The sequence below is a fragment of the Talpa europaea genome (assembly GCF_964194135.1).
Source record: "Talpa europaea genome assembly, chromosome: 1".
NCBI lineage: Eukaryota > Metazoa > Chordata > Mammalia > Eulipotyphla > Talpidae > Talpa > Talpa europaea.
The window spans coordinates 137,216,007-137,228,281 of record NC_140073.1 but is presented as its reverse complement, the minus strand read 5'-3'; the positions used below and the strand labels follow the sequence as shown (position 1 = coordinate 137,228,281).

General features: G+C 34.5%; 1 protein-coding gene across 20 annotated transcripts in view; it reads right to left on the bottom strand.

Annotated features, from left to right (window-relative positions):
• MAP2 (microtubule associated protein 2) overlaps window positions 1-12,275 on the bottom strand; it is a gene marked incomplete at both ends in the record, with an annotated part of 69,023 nt that overhangs the window by 44,354 nt on the left and 12,394 nt on the right. For all 20 annotated transcript variants that reach the window (XM_084240452.1, XM_084240454.1, XM_084240455.1 and 17 more), the window contains one exon: window positions 737-850. In XM_084240452.1, coding sequence (XP_084096578.1) covers window positions 737-850 — 114 coding nt within the window. The remainder of the gene's footprint in view (window positions 1-736; window positions 851-12,275) is intronic.

The following is a 12,275-nucleotide window of genomic DNA, read 5'->3' as shown; positions in this document are numbered from 1 at the left end:
CAAATACATGAAGAATTAAACTGTAAGAGAAAAATGGACATTACTATATCTACACTTCATAACCACACCTTTCTATGATTAATTACATGTGAGTGTGAAATAAACATATATGCTGAACCTGAGCATTTCCTTTCTCTATATAAATATACAACTTCATGATCTACAACTATCTATCTATCTACCTACCTACCTACCTACCTACCTAATCTATCTAGCATCTAGCATCTATTGTGAGTAGGCCATAATAAGCCTTTGCCTGAGAGTGTTCTTTGTGGCAAGCACCATTAGATTATCTGTTTGTCCCTGGAGGGCATTTGTCCTGTGGCAGAAGGGAAGCACAGTGTTACCTAGGTGACCATAAATGAATCTAGGGAAGACTTGTACCTCATTTACGAAGTCATTGATACAAAGTCATTGATGATTGCAGGTTATGAGTGGAGGTCATGATATCTACATACACTGTTTTATTTTCATAATAATCATGTCTAGTGGTCTGGAAATAAAATAAATTTAGGGACCGAGTCTACCTATAAGTTTATCATCCTCATGATTACCAAAATATCACAGAGTCTATGGAGAAAAGTGAAAATGAGCTAGTGCATCCCAATAGAAGTAGTTGATGAATGTTCTATGTAAGGCAGAAGTATAAAATATGGTCTATCTTTAAACATGAAAACTTGACTCTAAGGTCAAAGTGCAGCAGACACAGTCCCCAACCTGAGGCTTTCTCATTTACCTAAAGGCAGAGCTGCAGGCTGATCTTTATGCAGAGCTTCTTTCTCTTGTTCACCTTTCAGGACTGCTACAGCCTCAGCTGTGACTACTTGAACTATCCTTGCAGACACCTCCTCTGTAATAAACAGTAATAAGAGAAAATAAAATGATGAGACATCTGTCCAGGTACCAAAGAGGAAAAATCATCAAATAATGCAGACACTTTCATTTAAACTGTCTCCTCCCACCCCAAGTATAAAAGAATTTATTAAATTGAAAAAAAGACACATACGCATTAACCAAAAAAGGAAAGTATAAAGTCATTTATTTTAAAAAAGCTGTTTCTACAAAAAAATTTAATTTTTTTATCTGTAAGAAAAAAGTCAAAGAGAAATTGGACGAATTGGACTTAAAATGTTTTTGTTTTAAGGTTTTATGGGAAGATGTTATTTTAAATAAGTTTCTATGGTGATTTGCAAAATACCATGATTTAAAACCTAAAGAAGATGCTTTGTGATCAAACAGCATTATCCAGAATCAATGTGCACAAGACAAATTAAGAAAAATCAAGGAAGGCAAAATTTGAATGACATATAAGGAAATGATGGTCTCCTTCTAAAAAGTTACTATTTTTCTAGAGTAAATACTTTAAAGATCTTTAAGAATATATATATACTCACCTGGGCAGTTCAATAGTTTCATTTAAAAGGAGGGGGGGTTTATTAATATGAACAGCCTGTTAGATGCCCATTAACTAGCTTTTGACCTGAAATGGCATCCTCTGAACCATATTAATGTTAATTTCGTATAACCCAGTGCAAAAAAAAAAAATCAAGAAATGATGTTCTACATATCAACAACTGAAAGAAAGAAGTCTTTTGAGATTAATTATATATATTTTTTAATTTTTTAAAAAGATTTATTTATTTATACAAGCACTGGGTATAGTCAGAAGCATGGGAGGTTGAGATACTTCACCAGAGCCAGAGGGGAAGCAGAACAGGCAGACTGATGAAGTACACTGCTGAGGGGAGCAGCGGGCACGGCAGGAGAGGTCTGTGCGTCATGTGGGACCCTCGCCTGAAGCTGGGGATCGAACCTGCGCTGCAGAGGCCACGGGCAGTTTTGCAGCCCAGTGCTCAACGCTGAGCCACCAGGGAAGGCCCTATTTTATTTTTTAAGATTTATTTGTGCATACAAAAACTGGGGTGTAAGCCAGAGGTGTGGGGGGTGAGAGGATTCACCAGAGTGGGGAGCAGAACAGGCAGATCTACTGAAATACACTGTTGAGGGGTGCAGCGGGGTGAGGCAGGAGAGATCTGCTGTGCCATGTATGTATTTTAAATTAGAAGTCAGTTCTTCAGGTTTAACTTTTCACCATCTTTATATAAAAAGATCTGCCACACTAGGAAATAAGCCCACTTACAGCCTTAATAGAAACACATTGTACTGGAAGAAGGGGGTGGTGGTGGTGGGATTTGTTCTCATAATTTTAGTCGAGATTTTAGAATAAATATTTCATTGAAATTTTATTATGGCTCATGACCAGAATTTGCACATTCATAAGCATATTGTGGGAGATCTGCCTATTTTTACCTTGATCGTTCATTTAGATTCAGCCTCCACTATATGGCTTCCTCACCCTACCCCGGATGCTTAATAAAGAACAAGGTTTTTGGAGATGAGCAATCCACTTGGCCAGAATTTATCTGAATTTTAAAATGGAATTACCTGACTGAGAATATTTGTCTTCAGAAGTTTAACACGAATTTTTTGAATAGTCACTTGACATTATAACCTATGTGCAGTCTTATGGCATGCACTATAAACACTCTTATCTAGAGTGAATAGCAGTGATAGAAGCAGAAGGAATATTTAAAAAATTTTATAGTGTTCAATACATGCCAGACACTTGGCTGCTAATATGTTGGTCCTTATCATTCTGATGAATGATTTACTATCATTACTCTCATTTGGCAGATGAAGAAACAGAAGATTAGATCAGAGAATTAGACATTCTTAATGTAAACAACAGCATACTTAGAATATTGATTTGCAAAGAATTAGGATACTGTAATATGCTTCACTAATATTTCTTTTAATTTTGGGAAGCTAGATTCCTAATTCAAACTTCAAGTATCCGAATAGAAAATTACTGATAAGCTCCTTAAAATTACTTATGAAAAAGCTTTCATTTCTAAGCAAAACCCAAAAAAATTCATTCCATATATTCAGATATCAAGTAATAAAGCATATTTTACACCTTATACTCTCAATTTAGTTTAAATAAGGATTATTTTTTATTATTACAAAAATGCATGGAATGAATATGATTTCAACATAATGATAAATACATCCTTATTAGGAAATTTTATCTTCTACAATTTAACTCATAGAGTCCCACAATTTTGGAGTTAAAGGACTTCAGAGAAGATTTTATCTATACTGTCTCTTCTATAGATGAGGAAATAAAGTGAACACGGCTATGAGATTGTTCAAGTTTACAAAGCTGATGAAGAATGAGATTAGAACCCAGACTTCCTGTCTGTTATGCAGTTCTGTCTCCTAAGCAGAAGAACAAAAAAGAATTAAGATGCAACCTATGAAGCAATCGCAGCCACTGTAGCATGAGTTTGATCCCAGGCCAGCCAGGGAGCAACCCACATGGCACAGCAGACCTCACCTGACTTGCCCGCTGCTCCCCTCAGCAGTGTACTTCGGTCAATCTGCCTGTTCTGTTCCCCACTCTGTCTCTGGAGAATCCTCTCATCCCCCGCATCTCTGGCCTGCACCCCAGCTCTTGTATGCATAAATAAATAAATCTTAAAAAAAGAATGAGGAAAAATAACCACAAAATTCCCTAACAGTCATTGGTGAATGATTAATGAAAAGAGATGAGATCTTTTAAAGGTATGAACCAAGGAAGAAATATGCCCTTAGACATGTTTGTCTATGTAAAAAATCACTGCTAATCCTTATTATGTCTGAGCCTGTGTAATAAGTGATTGACCATGATGAGCAATAAATGTCTGTTTGTCTGCCTGTCTGTCTATTGATCTATCATCTACCCACCTATATTATCTTGTAGACCATGTTAGATACCGTAATAGATAATTTACTTTAAGTAGCTACATTTTTCAGTTCTAAGAGGCAGCACTATTTTATTGTATGAGTATTTTTATTCCATTTTTTCATAGCTGTTCCAGGTAAATAAGTAACAGTAATAGTCACCAATGCATTACAAGAAACATTAAGTGCTGTGCTAGTTATTGGGGAGGGTGGTATAAGGGGAGAGACTGTTTTTATAAAGCCAGGCTTCTAGGTAGGATTCCTCTAAACATTCCATGGAAGACTAGGCTCCTAAAATGACATTTTCAATGGGGAAGAAAACTGCAAAAGGAGATAGAGAAAACTTTTGAGAGAGCCTGTAGATGTGTACATTGCTTAATAACACCATAACATAATTATTTAGGTTTTGAGAATTGCCACTTGCATATGTTAATTTTCAAAGATATTCAGACATTTAAAAATCAAAAGGTTGATTTTTAGTACTTTTAGCACCCCGATGTTTATGGAAGATTGGGTAAAAGGGAGAGGTGGAGCAAACACTGCAGAAATTGGGATGTATATAGAACGCATACGTATTCTGGATCATTTTTGCAATTCCCTTTTGGTACTTATGTAACATCCAGCCTTTCCCTGTGGCGCTTAGCACATCTTCTATGGAATCAGACCAGTGGCTGTGCCTTATCTTCCCTACTGTGTAAAGTTTCCCAAGTCAAGGTCTCTTTCTTTGTCATTTACTGAAATTATTGAGGCTTGTCTCAGTGAACTTTACCTAAATTGAAATATTGAAAAATTAACACGGAAGCTCTTCCTCATGATATTTACATAATTTCAGAAATAAGCAATATTTGTGACTACATTTACTAACTTAAACCTCTGAAATTATATAATACACTGTATTCTTATTTCAGTTTTGATGCTCTTCAAAACAGTATCTCTGTTTTCCTTTAAATTTTTATTGAGGTAGCATTGGTTAATAATATCATATGGGATCCAGATGCACACCATTAAAATTCAATTCACTGAATATGAATACACTATATTATGATCACCACCAAAAATCTAGTTTCCATTCGTCACCACACAATTGAACCCTTCTACCTGATTACCCATACCCTGTAGCAGTATATTTTTTACATGGAGGCCCCAGATTTTTGTGTACCTATTGATGAATTTTCCAGGGAACTCTGAACTTGAATTAAATTTGTTTAAATTGGGAAAATACAATATAAAAGTATCTATTGGTTTATTGGCTTATGAAAACAAATTCTAACTGGGTGATGTTATATTCTTTCAGTCTTTTTGTTTGTAATTGTATTTAAAATAATTTTGACAGTAGGGAGGAATATTTTATATGTTATGGGCTAATGTGAAAAAAGTAGAAGTGAATTTAATACAATAAAAGATGCATTCACACAAGGTGTAGGTCAAATGAAATTGTGGTAATATCATGAACAAAGAAACTTTCAAAATATTCTAAATAGAGACAAGTGAAGGGAAAATTGAATCATTACTTGTCTTCAGTCAGTACAGATATTTGCAACATATTTGCAACAATAAAAAAGCACTCTGCTGGTACCATATTTCTTGTGATAATTTAGTTTCAGAAAAACAATCCCATTTACTTTAGAAGGGAAGTATCAAGACTTTTGTAAATTTTATTGGTTTTGTCACTTTAGAGAAAACTAATTCATGAATTTGCTTGCACCTCATAATTGAAAAAGAGCTTGCAAATAAGCTAATTCTATTTGTATATATTGAAGCAAAACTTGTAAGAAAATAATTTAATCCAACCTTGGGAGAATATATCTTTTTCTTAAACAGAATTTAACAGATTTTAAGAAATGCCATCTTAGAATAATCAAATAGGTTGTGTGGGAGCCAAGTTATTACCTTCAATTTTTTGAATAATAATATTGTCAAAACTTTTCACATAGGAAATAATTCATTGTCTAATATTAATTTCACTATGAATTAAGGAAAACACAAGCATTGGATTTTCTGGGAATTCCAACTGGTCTTGTCAACTTAAAATCTTCAACTGCTGAAGATATGTCTTCACCTCAGAGATTGCAGCCACATCAACTATAATATAAATGTTGATATAAACTCCAGTATTGCTATTTTTTAGCTATTTCATTCTAACAAATTTACTCAAATTCGTTATGCTTCAATACCTTACCCACAAAATGTAAATAATAATAGTACCTCTCTCACAGGTTATTGTGGGTACTTATGTAATTATTTAATTGGCTGAGCACATCAAAGAAAAATGAAAAGAAGGTCTTCAAATATTGCTTTACCAAGGTGTTTTTCTTTTCCTCTAGTCATACATTATTCTGGATCTTCTCCTTTAATTTACTTCAAAGAAAGAGCAACAGTGATATGCACTAAAGGTCCAGCCCGACTAGGCTACTATTATTGTGAACATCAGATGAGAGTTATTTTGCTGTCATCTATGTTAATGGCCAAGGGCAGTGCTATTTTTTTTTGCTAGACAAAGCTAGAGGGAGGTAAAATTCCATCTTTGTTATTTATTTTTTGGCTTCATACTCACTTCCTTGGCTCTATGGGTCCTGGATTACCATCCCCTCTAGATGCCTGTCAAAAAGGACTAAAGCAGGACTGTCTTTAGACACTGTTCCAAAAGGGATGACTATTCCTAACTACTCCTCAGCACAATTAGAATCATAAAAAAAATCTTTTTTGAGGAAAGAGATTAAACCACATTTTGAATTTTCATTACTTACTTTATCTACCTGTCACTCCCTTCCATACTGTTTATTCCATTTTTCTGGTTATTCTTTTCCTCCAAATATTATATGTCTAAAATTATGAATGGGATTTAGTTACTCAGAATTTAAAGATGCCGAAAGATTACATATAAAATGATAAAGCATTATTCATTAAGCATGACACCATAATCTGAAATTTTGAAAGTCTCTATAATCTTTTGAATGCCTAATATATTCTGGAAATGGACATTTTTTTTTTGTTTATGTTAAGAATCATCTTAGTTTAGGGGTATTGTGATATGACAAAATATAGGTAAAGACCTAAAAGGTTTTTTTATTAATGATACATGGAGATGATTCTATCATTTTCCCAATGAGTTACCTCCTTGCCTAAATGTTGGTTCATTGCCTAGCACACACTATATCAGGCTTGAACCACTTATTATTTAAATTAAAATGATAAAAACAATCATTGACTGCTACATGCTTTACTGAGCCTTTATAATTGTCACAGCCCTGCTTTTCTCCATGATGGTGATTCATATCACCCTACAACTCTGTTCTTCTGATCACACTATTTTGTCAAGTCAACTTTTTTTTTTTTTTAATAGAGGCATGTTTTACTTATTTATTTGTTTGTTTTGTTTGTTTTTTGTTTATACATGCACTGGGTACAGCCAGAAGCGTGGGAGGGTGAGAGAATTCACCAGAGCCAGAGTGGGGAGCAGAGCAGGCAAAAGGACCCAAGTACACTGCTGAGGGGAGCAGCGGGCGGCAGGAGAGGTCTGTGTGCCATGTGGGACCCTCCTCCGGTGGCCGGGAAGCAGCCGGGGATCGAACCGGTGCTGCAGAGGCTGCGGGCAGCTTTGCAACCCAGCGCTCAATCGCTGCGCCACCGGGGAGGCCCTCAAGTCAACTTTTTAAGACAGTCCCAGAGCCTGTTTTTAGCACACATTTTTGGTTGAGTTATTATATTCTACTAATCTATCAGTATTTGTTTGGTGGATAGCTTAAAAAATGCAATTGTAATTTTCCCAGTGATCCTGAGAATTTCAAGTTGTTTCTGAGTGGTATATGACATTGTTGGTATACACAGCAGTTTGATTTTGAATGGGTACCTTTTGGGTTTTCATCAGGACCAGCTGTGATTACTTGAAAAAGCAAAGGGTCACCAATTAGATTTTCAACAAAAAATACAAGTAAGTTGGCATATGCCTGAGAACATAATTTTGTTGATTTCTGGCAGGTTAAGAGAGAAGTAAGAGACATCGACAATAAATCAAACCATATGGAATATAAAAGCCAGTAAAAGTTTTTGCTTTTAAGAGTAACAGACATAATAATGCTGCGTTAAAAGAAATGACAAGTAAGCCTACCGTACACTTGTGAAAGAAGGAAAACAAAATAATTTTAGACAGAATGCTCCTGTCAAGAAAAGGTTTTTCTCAGTAGGGTACAGAATGGTTGCCTAGGAAACCGATGCTAATTACTGCTGCTGATGGAAGCTAGTCAACAAGGAGAGCACTGTGTAGTTGGAAGCACTCTGCTAAACAAACACCCAGATAAATTCATGAAAACAGGGAAAGAAGAAAAGTTCCTTGCTTCTACTCTTTGCTTAATTTAGAGACTGAATGGTTCCTCTGAAGCTATTTCCTGTAATCAACTGGTGATGAAATAAATTAGGAGAGCTGATTTTTTTTCATTATTTGTTTGTTTCTCAGGCACTGCAGCATTAATTAAAGAGGCCAGCAGTGGACTGTCCTTCCCAGGTCAGACTCCAATTGATATCAAAGGGTCACCCTGGACAATACTGTAGCTGGACATCTTTGTCTACCAGCTTTCTCTTCCAAAGATTTTTCCTAGAGGCTTACTGATTAAAACAAGAATAAATTTATCTTGTGAGAAAAAAGCACATTTCTGGTAAAGTTAGTTTAAGGGGGTTAAATAAATTTAAGATAAGGAATTGTGACTAAGAGAATTTATGTTCAGCTCCCTATAGAACATGGAATTAATGCCTAGTCATTATGGGGAATACAAAGAAGAATAAGACATGTGTTCTTCTATTTCAATTGTGCTTGAAATGGGGCAATCTCACTGAAAGACATTTTTTTTAAAAAGATTTTTCCAGTAATGGCCACAGATTTTGGATGATCTGTCCGCTGTCTCTATTCTGAAATGCTTCTGCAAGGACGGTGGGGAACTGGGAGCACAGTCTATGATTACAACAGGATTCTTTCTCTCTCCTACCTGAGTTTATGTGCTCAATTCCACAATTTGTTTAGACTGACCACTTCAACTTAACTCAGATGAAGTTTTTAGAACTTGAACAGAATCAACCTAGCATTTAAAACTTAGTCAAAGGGCAAGATGTAATAAGATGGAAATCAGTGGAAAACGCATCATAGTTACATTTTCCTAGGAGGTCTGAGTAGCAAAATTTAAAGACTTTGCAAGATCCTTTTATAAAGTTAACAATAATAAGAAAAAAAAATGCACAGATCAGAAATAGTTCCTACTGGAAAATAATGCTTCTAATTTTAAGGATCATGTTGGAAGTAGGAAGAAACACATTTAAATGGAAAAAATATAGTAAGCAGAGAGTTGAGTATTTTATTTATGTTTCTGCTAAAGGCATTTGTTGCTGGTGGTGCTGGGGGTTTCCAATGTAGTAATGTGTGCATATTTACAGTGTTATTTGTAACCCATAGATTATATACTTAATAATAAATAAGGTGAATACAATCACTAAGGCATTGATGGAGTTAAAAATGCTTTTAGAGCTTTGAACTGTTTTGTCCGAACTACTACAATTGTACTACTCCTTATCTACTTATGAGAATTGGACTAACTTCTGCATTAATATCACATTGTCAATGAATGTAATATGAAAATTAATCACACTAATGAGAAGGTGAAATAGAAATGATACTAAGAGAGCTTGAGTAAATTCATACTTAGAATAACTATGGGATGAACAAAATATAAAATGTAGTGGATATATAGAAAAGCAGCAGCTTGCGTGTGCACATGTGTGTTCATGTGTTTTTTATGTGTGCAGGTGCTAGCACTCAACACATGAAGACCTTTCCATGTTTTAAAAGTTTCATCTGTATTTGCATATCTCAAAGGATTGGGGCATTGGGACTGAAGTTAGGATTTCACATGGGGAAATCAATGTTTCTATAGTTGTAAAGCCTAGGAATGCCTGAGACAGAGAATGTGGAAGAAAAATGGAAAAAATTTTCTACATCTAAAAGAGTCACTGGAGTGAACGTTTAGTATAGAAATTCTCATGTACCAGGAAAATCTTTTCTAGTTACCTCTATCAACTTAGATATTCTTCTAAATGTGTGTTATAATAAAATGGTAAAACTGGCCAGCTTATGTTTGCTCCTAATATCTAATCCCAGCATAATGACTTAAGTAAATCTTTGGCACGCTTGTGACCTAGGAGCATCGGGAATTTAGGCATTATGCAATGGGATGTCACTTGTCCACAAAGCGTCACTGGTTACATTCAGTCAGCACAAAGAGTGACCAACATGAGTTCTGCATAATGACAGTTTGCTACAACTTTCAGTTCTAAAAAGTTTCTAAGAATGAATGTGCAAGTAAAAGCATGCAACAGTAACCTGTACTTTCTTCTTAGTAAGTCTCTCATGAACTATAAATATTTTAAATAAATGACTATCCATCTTCTTCATTACTTATTTTAGTTTTTCATTATAGCTATATAAAATATTGTTCACAAATATTATTTTTATATCAGTCCTGGAAGGAGTTAGCAGATTTGAAGTCACTAATAAGTGCACATGATAATCCTTTATATTTTTTAGATTATAACTGAATTATAAAGTGTATGTATGCATATGTTAACATACATAGTATATACAACATATATTTGTATATAAATATGTGCATGCTTATACACAACCAGAAAACCATGTTTTCAGAATCCCATGGGGAAAGATACATAGAATTAATTGCATTATGAAATTCCAATAACTAAAGTGTGAGAGTGAAAAAGAAAATAAAAATGAGAAGATAATTCTTAGCCATCCCTCTATTATTCTTTAATAATTTTGTTAAATAAAGCTCAATGACAGCATAAGATAAGAGGAACAGACATATTTTGGAAAAAAAATAAGTAAAATTGACAGCAGTTAAGACATTTTCCAGAAGGATCTTTGAATAGCAAAATCTAGAGAATTTTCAAGGTTATGTTTTAGTAAGAAAATAAGTATCAAGTCCAATATTATATTTGCATTTTGTTTCTATTATGACAGTGAAAGGCAAAGACTTGGATAGGAATGTTTTGTTTCTTCATGCCAAAAGTTATTCCAGAATAAGAATGACTTCTTATATGTTCCGAATTGATTAATGCATCCCATCAAAAATACTATTACACAACTCTCCTCAACCCTGAGATAAAAAATGTTCATTATGGAAGACAAGCAACAAGTGCTAACAACGTCAACATTATCTTTAGAAATCTGCAAATCACATACAAATCATACTTTAAAAAATAATCCTTAGGTATCTATTGAAATAAATTTTTACATTGAAGATTCTGCTTCAATTTGAATGGAAATTATTTACCTAGTTCATCAGGATCTATTATTTGTGTACTGGGCCTCACTGTTACCAATCACACCTCTATTATTACTTTCAAATTGTGGGATTCTAATTTATATCATACTGCCAAAGTGTTCACTCTTCATTTGAAGACACTGAAGCTTTATATCAGAATGCAAATGATAATTAAGAAAAGCATAAAATGATAACTTAATAACCCTAATTATTCTATTGTAGGAATCCAGCAGAAAAAGAAAGGAAGGTTTTTTTTTTTTTTTATGGAGCAGCAGAATTAAGAAAAATGTAAAAATAGGAACTATATAGACAAATAGGCTGACATTGGGAAGCAAGATTAGGCTTTGCAATTTGGTTGACATTGGCATCCTGGCATGTAAGGTTGCTACAGGTGACTGCTGAGCAACTTCAAGAAAATGAAGAAATATAATTCAGGGAGCAGATGGAAAGGTGTTCAAGGCAAGTTCTATTTAATTCCTAATTTAGCACTGGACAGGTCTCAGAGAAGTATTACTGTAACCACACACTGTGTCATATCAACAAACTCAGTTTCACTTGGCAAGAAAAACACAATCCGATGGAAGAGATACCGTAGGGCTTTTTGGTGATATGGAAAATCAGATTTCATAAAAAAGTCCTGAAATAGTCAGTAAAATATGACAATGAAAATTAAACTCACAATGTAAAGATACATTATTTTCTTCCTGAATAAAAAGTTTCTAAATCATGACCTGTATACCTTCATTTTCTCCCCCCAAAATTATAAATTCAGTATTTCATGTCTGGTTGCCCTGATCATGAAGACATTGTTCAATTCTTGGTTCAGAGAACCATGTTTGTTTGTTTGCTGATTTATTTTCATTCCTCTTGTTAAGTTTATCAGTACCTCCTTCCTAAGTTTACAGTTATCTGTCCCCCCTCAAAACTGCTTTCTTTGAGATTAAAATTATGGTCTATTTTCCTAAAGAGGAAATTGCTGTTAAAGTTAAAACTCTCATGAAACCAGAGTCTGTGCTCTGTTCTTTTTTACTTATATATTTCTTATATATTTTTGAAATGCAAGAGGGAGCAGAGACAGAAATGACTTGGTCTAACAGTAACAAGAAGAGGCTCAGGGCCTCCCTGGTGGTGCAAGGGATTAAGCACAGCACTACGAAGCTATCCACTACC